Genomic DNA, 18,685 nt, shown 5'->3' with positions numbered 1-18,685 from the left:
AAATGGAGGGCATCCAGGAGGGTCATTGGGCAGAGGAGGGGGCTCGGGACTATGGTAAATGAGCATCCATTGGAGGGTGGGGTTCAGGCTGGAGAAGCAATTAGGAGATTGGGGGTGGGGTAGATGAACTAGCTATCCTTGATTATTTGAAGGGCTCTCTGGGGGAAGAAGGATTGACCTTGATCTGGCCTCAGAGGACAGACCTGGGAGGGGTGGCTCAAAGATTCAGGGGGGTGAATCTCAGTTTACTACAAGGAAAAAGGTGCTGAGGGTGACAGTGTCCAAAGATGGAACAAGGGAGGAGGTGAACTTCTTTTCAACGCAGGAATTCAAGAGGAAATGAGATTGATGACCTCCTGTCAAAGATGTCATGAAAGGGGCTTTTGTAAGAGGAATCCCCTCCAAGCGTCCTTCCAGGCCCCATTGCCTCAGTTTCCTCCTTGGTCAGAAATGGGCTAGGGTGTAGGCATTCTCCTGGCTTTCCCACCTCCCTAGCGCACTGGAAATACCACAATTGTCTCTCCGCTGCCATGGACACATTAGGCCCCTTGGGGCTGGTGGCCCATTACCATATAAGGTTCCGCGACAGTCTGGCGCCTGCCCCTCCCAGCAGCGCCCGGTGTCCCAGAGCCCGGGTCCATTTCATCTTGGCAAAGACCCCAGGTCGGGCCGCGCCTCTGAGGGAGGTGGGGGGCAGCAGTTGGGGCATGACTTGAGGCTCAGTGTGGGGGCGCCAGGCACCAGGAAAAGACTGGTGGGGGAAGCGCAGGGGTTCACCCCAAGCGTCCTGGGGGTCCAGGAAGCGGGGGTGGGCACTGTGGGCGGCCAGGCCTGGTCTGGCCAAGGGAAAGTGATCCACCTCCCAGCACAGCTGGCCCTAAGTGGCTCACTTAGGGGGATCAGGAGAAAAGGCAGACTCCGCCTCCGTCCGCCACCCACATCGGGGATGGGGCTCACAGGCTTCGATAGTTCAAAGTGCCTTCCCTTGGGAGTCAGAGGCCCTGCCTTCACATAGAAGCTCTCAGTTTGCTACCTTCAGGGCCTCAGGTCAATCCCATCCCCCTCATTTGACCTCCCTGGGCCTCAGTTTCCTCCTCCGAAAAAATGAGGTGAGTCAGACTAGTTGAGCTTAACTAATTTGAGAGCTTCCAGCTGTAAGCACCAGGCCCCTACAAGCGCTTCAGGCCTCCCTCAGAAGCCTGAAGCTAGGGGCTAGGGGCTTCATAGGCCTCCAGAAAGGAAGGGATTATTAGAATCTAGGATTTAGACCTGCTAGGTCCCATTTAGTCCAACTCTGGCATTGTATAATTAAGGAAACTGAGGCCAGGGAGGGAAGAACACAGGTAGTGGCAGGGCTGGGCCTCAGATCCAGATCTTCTGATTCTCAGGCTCAGGGGTCTTTCCAAACTGCCTTGAATAATAGAGGCCTGGACCAGGCCTCAGAAAACAGGCTTGGGGTGGGGTATCGGGCCTTCTAGGAGTCTTAGTACAGGAAGCAATGCACCCCCAAGTCCCCTGCCCCAGTCTTCTCTCCCTCCCCAAATTCTCCCTAAGCTTCCAGATTCTCAGAATGCCAACTGTACTTCATGTATGTGTGGCCCTAAGCACGTCTGGCTGACGCTCCATGTTCCAAAGCCTCTCCCAGCTCTGACATTCCCTATTCTGAAGACCCTCCCTTCTGTGTCTAATGCCCCTTGGAGTCTCTTGCATACTCTACTTCTTGCTTCTGGCTCTGTCCCTGATTCCATTAAGCAAGACCTTTCCCCTGTCTGGGCCTCAGTTTCCCTTCTGAAGGGTTGGCCCCTTCCAGTTCCAACATTTTATCATGCTGTGATAGCCAAGGCCCCTTTCCAGTTGGAATGATGAATGGTTCTAAGAACCTGTGAGTCTCTGACTCCAAGGAGAAGGAGGGAGGGAGGAGGGAGGGAGGAGGGAGGCGGGAGGGAGGGAGGACTGGTGCCCACAGCTCAGGTCCTGGCCCTGCCTTGGTCAACTCTGGCAAGAGCTGCTCCCAAACTTCCCCCCCTCCCAGGGAGTGCTGACCCTGGGCCTCCCCATTCAGTGAGGGTCTCAGCTCCCCTATACACACCACCCCCTCCACCTCCCAGGCTGAGCGGAGGTATCCCATCACAGTCTCCGGCCTGACTTGACAGCTGTCAACACCAGACTGTTTATTTGTTCTCTGGGAATGGGGGGGGTGAATTTCCCTCCTGCCCCCCAAGGAGGGAGTGGGGAGGGGGAAGACCAGGCCTCACTTCCCTGCAAGAGACAGTGAGCCTCCTCGGGCCAGCTCTGGTTGCTAAGAAAGCAGGAAAGGGCCAGGCAGTGAGGCCTGAGCGGGGGAGACATCCCCTCTGGCTCCAGCAGCCCACCCCTACCCCACCCTGGTCTCACTTCTCTTATCCCCTTGTATTCTCTCTTGTCTGAGAGCTCCATCATTTTCCAATGAAACTTACATCCAGTACAGAGGACCCCTCTGACCTCAGCCCTCTCCTCTACCTCTCACGTCCTCCTTAATCTACCAACTCAGAGTAGATGCTCCATTGGAATCTGGTCCTTTTGGGTAAGTGGAAAGAGCTAAGAATTTATAGTTTGAGGACCTGCTTGCATCTCTTTGCTATCTGCATCACTCTGTAAACTGGGATGTTAGAACATAGACCTCAAAGCTCTCTGAGAACACAGGATGTCAGAGCTGAGAGGGACCTTAAAGTTGCTAAAAAAAAAAACAAAACTCTTAACAACAGTCCTTTCGTAGTAGCAAACAACTGAAAACAAAGTAACTTGCTATCGACTGGGGAATGCCTAAACAGGGCTGTTAACTGGGCTGGAAGAAACAATCAGTATGGTGACTACAGAGAAACATGGAAAGATGTCTATGAACCGATGCAGAGTGACATAAACAGAAGCAGGGAAACAGTAAACACAATGACAATGACAGAACAACTGAAATTGGAGCCTGGAAAAGTACAATGACTAGGTTACCACCTCCATGCCTTTGCATTGGCCACCTCGGAGCCTAGAAAGGGGTCCCTTTTCACCTCTGACGCTTAGAATCCCCAAATTCCTTCAAAGCTCAGCTCAAGTATCACCTTCTATACACCAGGTATTTAATCAATGCTGGTTGGAGAGCTGGGCTTATTCTAATATTTCAAAATATCTGGAATTTTGAATAGAAAGGCAGCTTCAGAGTAGGAAAGACCTGCCTCTAACATACTGGCTGTGTTACCCTGGGCAAGTCACTTCTCCTCTGTGCCTTAGACAACTTTGTGAGTCTGTAGTGTCTCTAAGACTATAAATTGCAGTGTGGTGCTGAACTCTCGCTTACATTTTCTGGGCCTCAGTTTCCTCATCTGTAAACTGGGGATGATAGTAGCAACTTTTGCCTCAAAAAGCAGGTGTGAGGATCAGATAAGATAGTGAAGTCTGCAAATCTTAAAGCAATGATTTACTTGGCCTGGGCTCATTTTCCCTTCCACCCAACCGCCAACCGTGATCCCAACCTTTCTACCCCTTAAAAGGTGGGTCCATGAATACCACCACTAGCTTCACCTCTAGCTCCAACACTGACATTTTGAACCTGGGACCAAAGGCTTTCTAGGTTTGCAGGGCCTACTCACTCTTGGAATCCTATATTAGGACCCTCCAACCAGTCCTCTCTATACCAGTAGAAAGAGGACCTTCGGTTGGGAGGCAGGAGGAAGGTTATGAGTGTGGGAACTCCCTCCATGGAGAAATAGTCTGCCATTTCCTCATACAGCCCTTTTGACACTTGAGGAAACTGAGGCGAACAGGGTTAAGTGACTTGCCCAAGGTTGCCCAGCTAGTAGGTGTTTGAGGCTGGATTTGAACTCAGGAAGATGAAGATGCTTCTTCCTGACACCCAGCCTAGCACTCTATCCACTGTGCTACCTAAATGTCTGTGGCAGCATTCAAATTCCATCTGACTCCAAGTCTCAGGCACTCTCCATTACACACTGTGCTGGGCCCTTCCAGGGGAGAGAGAGCAGGTGAAGTAGCATCTCCCCTCAAGGAACTTACAATCTGCTGCAGAGAACAAGAGTCACACATAAGACAATTAGAAAAGTATATGCTAGGATGTTATCATGGTAGGGAGAATGCTAAAAACTGGAGGAATTCAGAGAGCCTGGCCTCAGTTTCCTCCTCTGTAAAATGCGCATAATAATAGCACCCTCTTCCCAGGGTTGTTGTGCTGGTCAAGTGAGATAAAAATTGTAAAGAGCTTAGCACAGTGCCTGGCACATAGTAAGAGCTCTATCAACGTCAGCTATTTATAGATGAGGGGTAACCACATAGCACACTGGATAGAGTGCTAGGCTTGGAATCAGAAGGCTCATCTTCATCATCATGAGTTCAAATCTGACCTCGGACACATACTAGCTGTGTGACCCTGGACAAGTCACTTCACCCTGTTTGCCTCAGTTTCCTCATCTGTAAAATGAGCTGGAGAAGGAAATGGCAAACTATTCTAGAACCTTTGCCAAGAAAACCCCAAATGGGGTCACAGAGAGTCAGACATGACTGAACAGCAACAGCAAAAAATTATAGAGGAGTTTTAAGATCTCTTAGGAAGAGGCACCAGGTTTTGTGAGAGAAGGAGCTGTCAGTTAGAGCTGGATGACTTTTATTAAGCTTGTGGTCTGCTAAGACCCTCTAGGTCCTTTTCCTAGGATCTGCCCCTGGCTAGCCACACCTCCTTCTTCCTGTGTAGGTGCCACTGGGTTTTTTTTTTATCCCCAGGGTGAGACTTTGCCTTGGAAATATCAGGAATTAGTAGCAAAGCATGTGTGAAAGGTTATGTCTCCCAGCAATACTCCCAGGCCCAAGAAAGGATGGGGGCTGCTGAAAGGACGCTCAGAAGGTGGGAAGGCCATAGGAGCCCAGTGTGGACAGGAGGGCAGGACTAGGGGCCTGATTCTGGAGTGGAGGCAAGGGAGGGAAGGAGCTCAGGGAAGCTTAAAGGGATGGGAATGGGGATGTGGCTAATACAAAGACTACCATGAGACCCTCCCACAGACCCCTCTGGACTTCCGCATTCAGATCTGGGGGCCATATCTTAGGAAAGGCACAGAGAAGCTGGAGAGTGTTCAGAGAAGCACAACCAGAGAGAAGGGCCCCCAAATCAACCCCATGGTTGACAGAGCTGGGATTGTGTAGCCTGGAGAAGAGAATGTTGTAAAATCCAGGGGGAAAATATTGATAAAAGCCTTCTCCCTGGGGGCCAAGAGCTCAGCTGACCCCTCTAGAGGAAGGGAGGACCTAGGTATAAAAAGAGTGAAGCTTGTTGGGGGGTATTTGGGAAATTTTTTTTATTTAAATTAACAATTTTATATTCAATTTCAAATTCTTTCCCTCCCTTCCTCCACCCTTCCCCCACCCACTGACAAGGCAAGAAATGCTATTGATGGGAAGTGATCTAATATCACGTGGAGCTTTAGAAATGCGAATGTGCTAATTAAGGCCAGAAGATAGGGACCCCAGGAGATGTGAAAGAGACCTTGGAAGCCACATCCCTTTGGGATGGTCACTAGAGAGAAAAATGAGGAGGAATCAAGAAGAGAAGCTATGGGGATGGGGGCGGGGGTGGGACTTGCACATAGCGGCAAACTTAGAATTGATTCAATTCAGTTCGACAATGTAGTAATCATTCATTAAGGAATTTGTTGTTGTTCAGTTGTGATCTATTCTCTGTGACGCCATTTGGGGTTTTCTTGGCAGAGATACTAGAGTGGTTTGCCATTTCCTTCTCCATCTTATTTTACAGATGAGGAAACTGAGGCAAAGAAGGTGAAGTGACTTGTCCAGGGTCGCCCAGCTGTTAAGTGTCTGAGGCCAGATTTGAACTCAGGAAGATGAATCTTCTTGACTCCTCGCTCGGTGCTCTATCCACTGTGCCACCTAACTGCCCTATCATTAAGAGATACCTGCACCCTGGGGATTGACTAGCCTCTGTCCTCGAAGAAGTTATAATCTTATACTGGAGAGAAGGGGAGAGGATCTGAGTTTTCTACCTCCCAGACAGGCAGCAGGAAGTGCCTGGGACAGGGCTATGCTGCTGGGTGTTCCAGGGGATAGGGAACTCCTGGGGAGTAAATTCCCTCCTCAGTGCAGATCTCTTGGGCTGCTCCTTACAGTCTTAGAGAGCTGCCTGCCATGGAGACTGTGTGAGGACTGGCCCCAAGGTCTTTCCTGGGTGAGGTCAGCTCTCTCTCCTCTTCTGATCTGCCTTTGTTTACGTGGCAGAGCGGACATTCAGCTCTGGTCACTTTCCTTGGGAATACCCCCTCAGACACTGTCCAGTCGGCCTCTTCTTTCCCAAGGTTCCTTATTCCCCTTCATCTGCCCCCTCTTCAGAACCATCCTTTGGGGACTCTTGTTCCACTCAGGAGGCTGAGGTCATGGCCCCCCCCCCACCAAGTCCTTGTCGGTCCAGCCCCTGACTGGGCATGAACCAACGCCCTGTGACTGGCCATTCAGCTTCCTAGTAAAGGCTTTCAATGGCAGGGGAACTCACTGTCTTGTTCCACCCCGGGACAGCTCAAATTACAGAGTGAGCCAAAATCTGCTTCCTCCAAAGATCCCTCCATGAATCCTAGTTTTCCCCTGCTCAAAGCCATTCTTTCCCTCCTCCTCTTCCAAGTCCCTGATCTTTCCCTCTCCCCAGTAGCTGCAGTCTCGTCCTGGGTGCTGGTTTCTTCTCTAGTACTTGCACCCATCTATAGGGCTCTCCTGTTCTTCCATACTTTCCTCACCAGACCTCCTGTCCTTGTCCTGTTACTAGGGCCTCTGGGGTGGTAAGGAGAGTGGGACGCTTGGAATCTCAAAGCTTGGGTTTGAGTTTCAGCTCTGAGACAAATCATTGTACTCATCTATAAAATGGGAACAAAATGGTGAGAGGAGTGGTCGACAGGAAGGGTGGGGATGGTAGGGAGCAGTCTAGAAAAAGGAGTCACTGTTGTTATTCTTAATTCTTTCCCTTCAAAGCCAAACCTTCCCTGGGATGCCTTTCCTTCCTGGGTCCCCTGCAGTCTGGCTTAGGCCCTCCCCCCCTCTATCCAGCAATCCCCTGTGTTTGGTGAGGGACCCCCTGGGGGGAGGGCCAGGCTCCCACATGGTTCTTGTCTGAAACATCTGGGATTCTTTCCAGATGCTCAGCAGGAGTCCTGGGTCCAGGACATTTTAAGATGGCCCCTGCTGAGGAACAACAGAGTGGGGGACAGTCTCCATGTGGCTGGAGGAGGAAAAGGCTCGTAGACTGAAGCCTTTTTAAAATTCTCCAGTCATTTGCCCCCCTCCTATCTCTCACAGCCCCCCCAAGTGCTCCGAAGGAGTCTTTCTGGCTTCCAAACGTCCACTCATCCCAGTGGGGACCAGGAAGGCTAAGGCTAGAACTTGGAGGCCAGACGCCTGGCCTCGTGCTCAGGTCTGCTCTCATGCCTGCACCAGCAAAGCATACCCAGCTACCTGCAGGGCCTTTCACTGCTGGGACCTGCATACAGCAGGACCATCCCATAGGAAGAGGAGCGGGGCTTCTCCATGGCTCCATTCTTTGGGGCCCTTTTCCTATCTACTCTTCTTGGGAAACATGGAATGCCAAGAGCAGGTAGAGGACTTTGAACTCAGAAGGACAAAGCTAGGAGGGAGCTTAGAACAGGGGATGTCAGAGCTGGAAAATACATAACTGTGGGACTGTGGACTCTTTAATGATGCATTATCTTATTATAGAATCTATTACAATATAGTGCCTTTTTTTGTCCTAAGCCATGATTTCATAGGTACAGGGAACTCCAAGTGGCGAAGCCTCTTGGCTGCTTCTGAGCTCTGTGTCCATCTAGTCCTAGAGTCACCTGGGACAGAAAGATTGAGTCAGCAAGTCAGTCCTGAGGCTCGGACCACCAGTATGGGAGAGAAATAGGATGTGGAAACTCATCGGAACCTGGTTGTGTCTACTATGAATGAAAGAATGAACAAAATGAATACATGGAAAGCATTTATTAAGTGCTTACTGTATGCTAGGTCCTGTGCCCAGGGTCACAAACCCAATCTGTGCCGTAAAGGGACTTGAACCCGGGCCTTCCCTCTCTCCACTTCTCCTCCTTATGATATGGTATTTTTTATGCTAATAATAATATCTAGCATTTCTCTAGCCCTTTAAGAGAAATAATAAAGATGCAAATATTTACATCTGAAGCACTTTCCTTTGACCCTCAGAGCAGTCCTGCTGGGGGTGGGGAGAGAGAGCATTATTTTTTGTCTCCCTATATTCCTCATTTTACTGAGCAGGTAAAACTGACCCAAAGTCAAGAGACTTGTTCAAGGTCACACAGCTAGTAAGCATCAAAGGCAAGATTTGAACTCAGGTCTTCCTGACTCCAAGACCAGCACTTTCTATCACAGCTGCCTCTACAAGGCATCACGGGCTACAGAACATGGATTCTTGTTATCTAAGGTTTGCCTTTCCCAATCTAAGAGGTTGATACAGTATCTTTTAGTGTGTGATTTTCCAATACAGTGTCTTCCTGTGCAATAGAAAGAGACATCGAAGATGAAAGAGTAGCTTAACAAAAGTGGGAGGGGAGGGACCCTGAAGGCCAGAGGCTGCTGACTCAGTTTCCTGAGCTAGGAGTATGTGTGCGGGTGGGGGGCCTTCCTTCTGAGCCCATCCCTCTCCATAGGACCTGCCACTAAATCAGATGACCCTGGAAGGGCATAGGGGGATGCATCCCTTTCTCCTCTTTGGTTTCAAAGTGTGGGGAGAGTGGGTGAGGGCACGAATTAGTTAACCACTTAAGAAGGGAAACAGGGACCAGAAAATTGACCCCTAAAAAGTTCTGCCTGTGCAGAATCACATGTCTGTTCAAGCATTACTGAGGACATTGTGGTCTGGTAGAAAGAGTTCTGACTTTGAAGTCAAAAGACCTAGGGTCTAATTCTGCCTATGCCTGCTGTGACCTTGGGCCTCAGTTTCCTCCGCTGTAAAATGAGAGAGTTGGCCTTCATGGTCTCTCAGGTCCCTTTCAGCATGAAAGGAGTATAACCCCATGTTCTCTGGCTTTGCATGTAGGAGCACATGTGTGGGCACGTGCCTCTGTGTGTGTGTGTGTCCCCGAGGGGGACGGCTTGCAGGTGTCCATCTCCCTGTCACTCATTCTCAGGCATCTGTTCCTCTCCATCCCCCCAGGCCCCCTCCTAACTGAAGTGTTAAATCCCAGCAATGCCCTCCCCCCTTCAATCCCAGCTGGGGAGAAAGGAGGGGACTGCAAGGGAGAGGATGGAGGAAGGGGCAAGTCCGCCTTGCCCTGGGAAGGAGTGGAACCTAAATCCCTCCTCTCCCCCTTCCCACCTCCTGTCCCTCCTCTTCCTCCCATTGCCTGCCCTGGTCCGTGTTGGGGGGTGGGGGTGGGGTGAACATTGATAGTAAGAATTGTAACTCTTATTTCTCAAGTCATTTAAGGTTTTCAAAAGGCTTTGCATTACAGTATCGCCGTGAGACAGGGATTATGGTCTCTGACAGTTGGACAAGGAGGCTGAGGCTCAGAGAAAGTGATTTAAGCCACTGTGTGACTGTAGACAAGTCCCTTTCCCTCTCTGGGCCTTTTCTCTTTTGCAAGATGACCGAGTTGGACTCACTGAGCCCTAACATCCTTCCAGCTCCAAGATTCCGTGAGCTGGTCATTTTCTCAGGGTAACACAGAGACAGGACAGAGAATCAAAGAGTGTCAGACGCAGAAGATACCTGAGTGACCATCTAGTCTTACGCCTCATTTGATAGATGGGGGAACTGAGACCCAGAGAGGGAAGTGCCTTACTACATATTATGTGTGTCAACTTGGTTATGTAACTTCTCCGGATCTCAGTTTCCTTATCTGTAAAATAAGTGAGGGGGTGGACTCAATGATCTCTAAGATATCTTGAAATCCTAGAATTCTGTAAGTAAATGACCGTTAAAGGGTCTCTCCCAGTTCTAAAACTCTATGAGCACTTAAATTCTCAGAATCTCAGTTTTTTACATCTGCAAAATGGGCAAAAACAAACCGGCACCACTCATTCAATAGGGTCAGCACTTGGTAAACTAGAAGGAGGAAGGAACGAGAACAGGTGATTATTATGAGGAGTGACCTCTGGGGCCCTGAAAAGAACAGGCATCAGAAGGCCCTTCTTTGCCAAGGAGGCATCCTCAAGTCCCCCGGATGTTTGTCAAGGTTTGTCATTTGATGGAAGAGAAAACGAAGGAGCAGAGAGGAAAAGAGACCCACCCGTGGTCATACAGGTCAGTTGCAAAGCCCTGTAGACAGCACCAACACACTAGGTCCAGGTTTAGCGTCCACACTATACCAGTAACTGGTTGGATGAGTAGTTTTGCTCTCTCACTAGAAAGACCAACCATCCATCTCTAGAGCCCGTCTGGGGGGTCCCCCTCCCCTGAGGAGGTGGCTAGTGGAATATTTCCAGCCTTTGCTCCACCCCCACCCCCCTCCAGGAGAAAACAAGAGAGTCTGCAAGAGGAGAGGGGCAGGGAGGATGTGTTTGTTTTTAAAATAACAAGGAAGGCGTGGGGCCTCAATGTCTCTTTAAATGTCCTGAGGCAGAGAGAGGTTGGGGGGTGGAGAGGTGTTGGAGGCAGGCCTGGGAATTCCTAACACAGGACTTCCCAGAATCCCAAAATGTCAGAGCTGGAAGGAAGCTCAGAACAGAGCATGTCAGAGCAGGGAAGGACCTTGAAACGGAGAATCCCAGAGTCCTAGCATCCCAGAATTAGGGAAACGGAGAGTTAGAAAGGCCTTGGGTGGGCAACTTGGCTGACCCCTACCAAAAAGGAATCCCCATTCTAACAGGAGACTTTCAGAATCCCCCTACCCTCTGACACATAGTGTCAGAGTTGGCCAGGGGACTTAGAGATCGTCTGACTCTACTCTTTCATTTTACAGATGAGGAAACTGAGGCCCAAGAGGGAAAGTGGTTTGTACAAATCACTCAGATAATTTTTCTTGGTGTTGTTCAGTTGCTGTTCAGTTGTGTCTGACTTTTCATGACCCCATTTGGGGTTTTCCTAACAGAGATACTGGAGTAATTTGCCATTTCCTACTTCCAGCTCTTTTTACAGATGAGGAAACTGAGGCAAACAGGGTTAAGTGACTTGCCCAGGGTCACACAGCTGGTAATTCTCTGAGGCCAGATTTGAACTCAGAAGATGAATCTTCCTGACTCCAGGCCTGGTACTCTGTCCACCATCTAACTGACCCTACTCAGATAATTAGAAATTCCTAGATCTATCAGCCTGGAGTCCCAGAAAGTATAACTGAGCTTCTAAATTCCAAGCCATTTCTCCTGGTTACAGCAGCAGCAGCAGCTGCATAAAGTGTTGGTCAATTAATTGGTGTCAAAATACAAGGAAGTCCATAGTGGGAAGTCCCAGTGATATATGCGGTTCAACACTTCTACTAATGACCCAAATGAGACAAAAATGAAGATGACAATATTTATATAGCACTTACTATATGCCTAATATTGTCCTAAGCACATTACAAATATCACCTCATTTTATCTTCACCACAACCCTGGTGAGTAGGTGCTATTATGATCCCTATTTTATGTTTGAGGAAACTGAGGCCATCATAGCATTCCAGTACTGTCCATGGCAAGGATGTTGGAGTGTTTCTTGGCAAGGATACTGGAGTGGTTTGCCATTTCCTTCTCCAGTGGATTAAGGTAAACAGAGGGGAAGTGACTTGCCCAAGGTTACACAGCCAGGAAGTGAATTCAAGTCTTCCTGCCCCCGGGCCCAGCACTCTGATGCGCCACTAACTTGTAGAAGATACACAGCCAGAAAGATTAGGCAAAACACTGGATGATAAATGAGGAGCCGAAAGACCTTGAAAGCCTGCAAAGAAGGGACAAATTTAATCATTTTTAAATTTAACAGGAATAAATGTAAAGTCTTGGGTTTGGGTTCAAAAAGAAAAACTACTTTGCATGTGGATGACAGGGAAGTCCTGAATGAATAATTCACGTAAAAAAAGTTGGGGTGAAGATGCTCACGGCGACAGCAGGAAATGCCAACGTGCCTTAATGTGTATAAATTAAAAGAAGGGCCCTAGACTGACTAGCTATGTGAGCCTAGGTAAGTCACTTCCCCTTTCTGAGCTTCAGTTACCACATCTGTAAAGTGGATATAGTAGCATACACACTACTCAGCTCATCAGGTGGCTATGAGAATCTGCTTTTATCAGCTTTAATGTAGTACAGAAATGGAAGGAAGGCAGAATTTGATCGTGACTTACATTTAGATAGAATTCGGGTTTGCAAAGCACTTTGTACTCCTAATCTCGTGAAGTTTTCACCACACTCATGTGAAGTAGATGACTTTATCCTCATTCTACAGATGGAAAAACCCAGACTCGTGGAGATTCAGGAGCCCAGCCAGGATCACACAGCTAATGTCAGAGGGCAGACTGTGGTGATAATAATGTGGTTGTTGAATCTTTCCAGTCCTGTCTGACTCTTGATGACCCCATGTGGTGTTTTCTTGGCAAAGATACTGGAGGGGCTTACCATTTCCTTCTCCAGCTCATTTTACAGATGAGGAAACTGAGGCCGATGGGCTTAAGTGACTTGCCCTGGGTCACAAAGCTAGTAAGCGTCTGTGTACAGATTTGAACTCAGGTCCTCCTGACTCTAGTCAAGCCTAGCACTCTACTCATCACAGTGCCACCTCGCTCCCTGTCGATAATAATAATAAGAGCTTACATCTTTGTAGTGATTTTACAAAGGCCTTTCCCATTTTTTGACCCTTAAAACTCTCCAGAAAAGTCAGCTGTGGTCCTTCTCCTCTTGTGAGTTTCTCTTCTCTGTCCCCTAAGTGCCTTGCCTCCTCCCCCTGCCAGGGCTAGGGGCTCCAGGGCCAGGTTTGAAGTAAAGACTGAAAGGCAGTACCAGCCCACGTACCCTGGGACCCCCTTCTCAAGGCCCTTCAGCATCTTGCTCCTCGGGCCAGATGGTTGCTTTTTTCCTCCCCTCTGCTTCATTCACCCTCTTCCAGCTGGCATCTTGTCTCCTGTATGACTCTCTTCTTCCCCATCTATTTCTGTCTGTCCCCCGGACTCTGACTATTTCTGTCCCATCTCTATCTTCCTTTCCCTTCTCCTCTCGTGGCTGTTTCTTTCCCCTTTCTCCCCGTTCTCCTTCTTTCCTGTTCTCCTTCTCCTTCCTCCCCTACTGTAACCTCTCCTTGGTCCTCCCCAACTGTCCCTACTCCTTTCCTTTTTCACTACCTGTCACTCCATCCGTTGTGAAACAGAGAAGGCCCCTGGAACCCGGGGGTGGAGGGTGGGGTGGGTTGTCGATCTGACTCTGGAGCATGATGGGAGTAGGGTGGCGAAGGGCAGGAGAGTCCTCATTCCGGTCTGGCCTTCTGGCCACCCCTAGCAGATGGAGCTTGGAGCCTTCTCTCCAGGACATCAATTCCCTCCCCTTGGGCCCTGGAGAGCAAGATTTCCTTTCATGAGATCGGTTTGTCTGGAAATAGTCACATTGTCAAAGTGGCCCTCTTTGCCCCTCCAAACTGCTGGAGCTTCTGTAGACCTTTGCTCTACCTAACTCCATTCCTGCCTTCTCCACTGGTCCTTAGTTTCCTCATCTGTATAATTAGGGGACTGTATATTTCTAGGAACAATATTTCTAGCAGGTCTTTTTGCAGTGCAAAGAATTAGAAACTGAGGGGGTGCCCATCAATCGTGGAATGGCTGAAGTTGTGACTGTGATGGAATGCTATTGTGCTGTAAGAAATGATGAAGGAGATAGTGTCAAAGAAACCAGGGAAGACTCATGTGAACTGATACATAGTGAATTGAAAAGAACCAGGAGAATAGTTCATATTCTATATATAAAGTTATAAAGACAACTTTAAAAGACTTGGGAACTCTGATCAAAGCAGTAAGGTAGCACAGTGAATAGAGACCTGAAGTCAAGAAGACCTGAGTTCAAATCTAGCCTCAGACACTTCCTAGCTGTGTGATCCTGGGGAAGTCACTTAATATCTTCCTCTCCATGCCTCAGTTTCCTTATCTGTAAAATGAGGATAATAATAGCATCTACTTTCCAGGGTTGTTCTGAGGATGAAATGAGATATTTGTAAAGTTAAAGTGTATTATGAATGGTTGCTATTATTACTAGCACAATGACCAACCATGATGCCAAAGGACTCAAGATGAAACATTATCCACTGCCTGATAGAGTGCTGGAAGGCTCAAGGTACAGATTGAGAAATTTTTTTTTGGACATTTGCCAGTGTGGGTGTTTGTTTTGCTTGACTATATATGTTTGTTACAAGGGTTTTGTTTTTCTTCCTTGGGGAGGGGAAGCATAAGGGTGAGGTGGAAGGGACAGAAAGTGGATCTTTGTAAAAACAAAATAAAATTTAATTCAGAATAAGACGAGGGTTTTGCACTAGCTGATCTCTGAGTTCCCTCCTTGGCCCCACATGCCCCATGAGCCTGAGCTCCCAGACCCAGGGACACACAGAAACTGGCTCTGCCCCACTAAAGTGATGCCAGGACAGCCAAACCCACCAATATGGACGGCATAGAATATACTACAGGACTGCCCAGGCCAGAGCATTCACGGATCGAGGGCCACTCCATATTCCTGAAGTAGGTGTGTGTGATGATGCTCGTGTCTATACACTGTCGGAGGTTAGAATCATTTAGGGCTGAGGAAGATCTTATGTGATGCCTTATATCACGGAATTCAACCTCCTCGTGCTACAGATGGAGACAGTGAGGGTCAGAGAGGGGACAGGCCAGACAGAATCAGAGGAAGCGGCTGAGGCCGAGAGAGGAGAAGAAACTTGCTTCAGGTCCCAGGCATAGAGCATCCAAGTCAACATTGGAACTCAAGTTCTCTGAGTACGAATCCAGGATTCGTTCACTGTCTGTGTCTTCCAGTCACAGGTTGATCTCTTTGACAGCAAGGCACTGTCTTATCTGAACGAGTCCCTCTGCATACAGGAGATTCTTAGAAATGTATTGAGGCACAGTGCCTGGCACAATGTTTATTGACTGACTGACTGAATATACCAGACACACAGCACAAACCCACAGAGACACCCACGTTCCGAGGTACGCAGGCAGACAGGCAGTGTGGGCGTGGGCTGGCAGACCAAAGTCGGGGCTTTCCCCCGGGTTAGGGCTGCCTGGGCTGAGGCCGCAAGAGCATCGATTGGGTGCCCCTCACTCCCCTGGGGCTCGGCCGAGTCTGCAGCTCCAGGAAGGGATCAAATCAACGGTGAAGTGGATCAAAGGACCAAGGCCAATGGGGCAGTGGGGAGTGGGAATCTGGAAGAGGAGCAGGAAGAGATCCCGGGACGCCCGAAGCGAGAGAAGACAGCCCGAATAGTGCTGTGGACACCCGAGCGCTTTCCCCACCCTTCAGTCCTACAACGAAAGCTTGGAAGGCCAATGTGTGGGCCAGAACCTGGGAGTAGAGGCTGGCGTCGGAGCCAGGGCAGGAACCAGAGACACAGAGATAGAGACCGAGAGGTAAGAGGGCCAGAGATCGAGAGACAGACTGCCAGAAGAGACCGGCGGAGACGGGAAGGAGAACTAGAGAGACAAAAGGAAAGAGGCAGAGACAGTAAGGGAGGAAAACAGGAGGGGGGGGGTAGAGAAATACAGGAGGAGAGAAATAGAGACGGACGGACGGGACGGACCAGACGGACAGGAAGTCAAAGAGAACCACAGAGATCGAACGGAAGAGGCCGAGAGATGGGGGGGAAAGGAGAGGTACCCTGAGAGACAAGAAATAGGGAGGGAAGAAAAGAAAAAGAAGGGAAAAGAAAGAACGGGAGAAGGCGAAGGAAGGCGGCGGAGAGATTGAGGAGGCTGAGGTTTCGGGGTCCGGAGGGCCTGGCATCCCCAGCTCTAATCTCTACCGGCCTCCCGAGACCCCTGCCAGAAGCCCATTTTCTCGAATGGGAAAGATCGGGGCGGCTGCGGGGGAGTAGCGAAGTCCACAGGCTGAGCCTCCCTCCTCCCCACCTAGCCCCGGGCGGGTCTTTGGGCCCGGCCTGATTCCACAGCACCCCTCCCCTGGCCCGGCCCCAAGGCGCTCCGAGCGCCCGGGCTCTGGGGTCCCGCCTGCTCCGAAATTCCCCAGTCCTCTGGCCCTCAGGAGTCCTTCCAGTCCACCCCCGCCCCCTCCAATTAGCCGAATTGGAGAGCACCCCTCTGGAGTAGACCTGGCCTCAGCCCCGAGCTGTGTCAATTCCATCACCGTCAGGGCACCAGACACCTGTTAGACCCTCCCCAAGGCCCTGAATTAATTCGGATCTTTAATCTGGACAATTAATCCGAACGGACTCAACGGGAGCAGACCTGGCCAGTCCCAGCCTGGGAGAAGGAGCAAGGTGGAGGGGTCTTCCCCTCCCCACATCTCACTGGCAGGGGAGCAATTTAGGGGCGCGGCGGGTGGCCCCCAACAGCTGCACCAAGCATAGAGCCCTCCCAGTTCCCAGGCTTCAGTTCGGGGCGATTTCTTGCCCCCTGTAGAAGCCGAAGCCCTCTCCAGGGTTGGCCAAGAAACGTAGGCTAGGGTTGCCCCAAACGCAGCCCCTCGGGGCCTTCTGCGGTCCGCTGACCTACCAGAAGACCAGAGCCCTTCTCTCACCGGAACCCGGCAAGTTGGGCAGAAGAGAGATCTCCAAGAGTGGGTGCCCGTTCTGGGCTGGGGGATGAGTGGACCGGGGAACTCGTGTGACTTGCTCTCATCGGTGCTGTGGGTCGGGTCTATACGGGCGTGGGGTACTATCACTCCCTGGTTCCAGACCAGGAAACCCGCTCCGGGAGAAGTGGAGTTAGGGTCTCACTTGTGCACCTCTGGCTGCTCTGAGGCATCGAATGAGGGCTTCCCACCTGGCCCTCGGCTCGGCCTTCATGGCTGTGTAGACTGGGCCGCGGAAAATTTCACCTTCGAGGGATTAGGTTTAACGGAGAAACCAAATTCGATTCAGCAAACGCAGTTTGGGGACCTCTCAAGTGCCAGGAGCCGTAATCCTACAGATTCTCGGTTCCCACAAGGTCAGGTCACTTTCAAAGTTTTCTTGGGACAGAGGAATTACTACTTCGGTACTGGCGGGAATTCGAGAGGGCATTCATTGCCTCCTAGCGCTTCGTTCACCTTCCGCTTTCTAGGAGGAGCTTGACGCGGGTCCGGTAAGGAGCTATGGATCCCGGGGTCAGAGTGGCCCAGTCAGGGCCCCTGCGCTCAGGAGGAGCCCCGGGCAGGGAGGACCCAGCCACCCGACTCTGGACACTACGCTGCTCATCCGTTGCAGGGTTTCTGTTCCGGGCAGCGCTGGGTATGGAGTCAAAGACTTGAATTCAAATCAGAACTCAGACACTTGCTGTGAGACCCTGGGCAAGTCACTTAATCTCTTCCTGCCTCAATTTCCTCAGGTGTAAACGGGCTTCTACCTCGCAAGGTTGTTGTATGGATCAAACGAGGTACATCTTGTAAAAACTTGTAGCACCATGCCTAGCACATAGTAGGTAATCTTCCCTTCTCTTCCTTCCCTGGGTGAGAAGCGAATGTGACTGCGAGCGTTTGGTAGTGTATTGGAGAGAGGCTGGGAGAAAAGCCTCGGTGACAGGAATCCCAGCCCGGAGGCGCACCAGCGTGTGACCTTGGTCAAGTGCTTCCCTTTCCTTTTCTGGGCCTCGGTTTCTCACTCCGTAAAATGAGGGGCTGAATGGAGCTCGTTTGTCTCTTGTCCTGTCTGACCGTCTGTGATGCACGAATGTGTATGTGTGTGAGTGTGTGTATGTGTGTGTGTAAGAGACAGACAGGCAGAGACAGAGACACAGAGAAAGAGAGGGGAGAGTTGGTGTGTGGTTGTGTACAGGGGCACATTTCACGACGGTGCTCATTACAGGCGTGGGTTTTTTTTTGAGTAACCAAGATTTCAATTTTAGTAGCGCTCCCTGACTTACAAATCGTTTTCCTCCTCACAGCCGCCTGGAGGGGTTGGGGGAGACAATAGGGCAGAGATTGTTCGCCTCTTTTTTTTTTCTTTTTTCTAAGACAAAGCCAAGGTTCAGAGAGCCTTGCTCTCTCAAGGACTTGCTTGTGGTCACACAGCTAGTCAGTGACAGAGGCGGGATTCGCACTCGCATCTCCTGTCTTCCCAGTTCAACAGCGGCTAAATGAATCTGTACGTGACTATGTTGAGTATAAGGTATGTGTGGGCGTGCGCGTAAAGATAGCAAGGGTTGGAGAAAAATAACCGAGTCCTAAGCAAGCTTCGTTCACGGGGGCGGGGGCCGAAGGATCGTTAGACCCTAGATTTCGAGCTGAAAGGGAACTCTGAGATCCAACCCCTTCATTTTACAGAAGAGGAAACTGAGGCCCAAGAAAGAGAAGCGTCTTGCCTAGTGTCACAGAGACACTAGGTAACCAGGGGCTGGATGAAAGCCGGGTAGTATAAGGCGGAGGAGACGTCTCATCTCAGACCCGGGGTGAGACCTCAGCCAGTGAGCTCCTAATGCTCTCCAGACTTCGGGAGCCGGGAGGAAACGCCTCCGTCACTGCTCGCTGACCCACATCGGGCCAGAGAGCACCCACTTTCCTTCCAAGGGCAGGGGATAGTTTGCCCCGAGCCTTTGGGGGATATCAT

At 50.3% G+C, this 18,685-nt stretch overlaps 1 protein-coding gene across 1 annotated transcript; it reads left to right on the top strand.

Moving 5' to 3' along the window:
• Nucleotides 1-14,744: 14,744 nt before the first annotated feature.
• Nucleotides 14,745-17,915, top strand: LOC114041141. Its single transcript, XM_027859418.1, has 4 exons — nucleotides 14,745-14,792; nucleotides 15,117-15,554; nucleotides 17,205-17,371; nucleotides 17,469-17,915. Exons 1-4 carry the CDS (start codon nucleotides 14,745-14,747, stop codon nucleotides 17,527-17,529), a joined length of 714 nt encoding a protein of 237 aa, XP_027715219.1. The 3' UTR covers nucleotides 17,530-17,915.
• Nucleotides 17,916-18,685: the final 770 nt, after the last annotated feature.

The sequence above is a fragment of the Vombatus ursinus genome, unplaced genomic scaffold (genome assembly GCF_900497805.2).
Source record: "Vombatus ursinus unplaced genomic scaffold, bare-nosed wombat genome assembly UNPS02014167.1, whole genome shotgun sequence".
Classification (NCBI taxonomy): domain Eukaryota; kingdom Metazoa; phylum Chordata; class Mammalia; order Diprotodontia; family Vombatidae; genus Vombatus; species Vombatus ursinus.
Note: the sequence above shows the minus strand (reverse complement) of the source record. Positions and strands in the feature narration are given on the sequence as shown.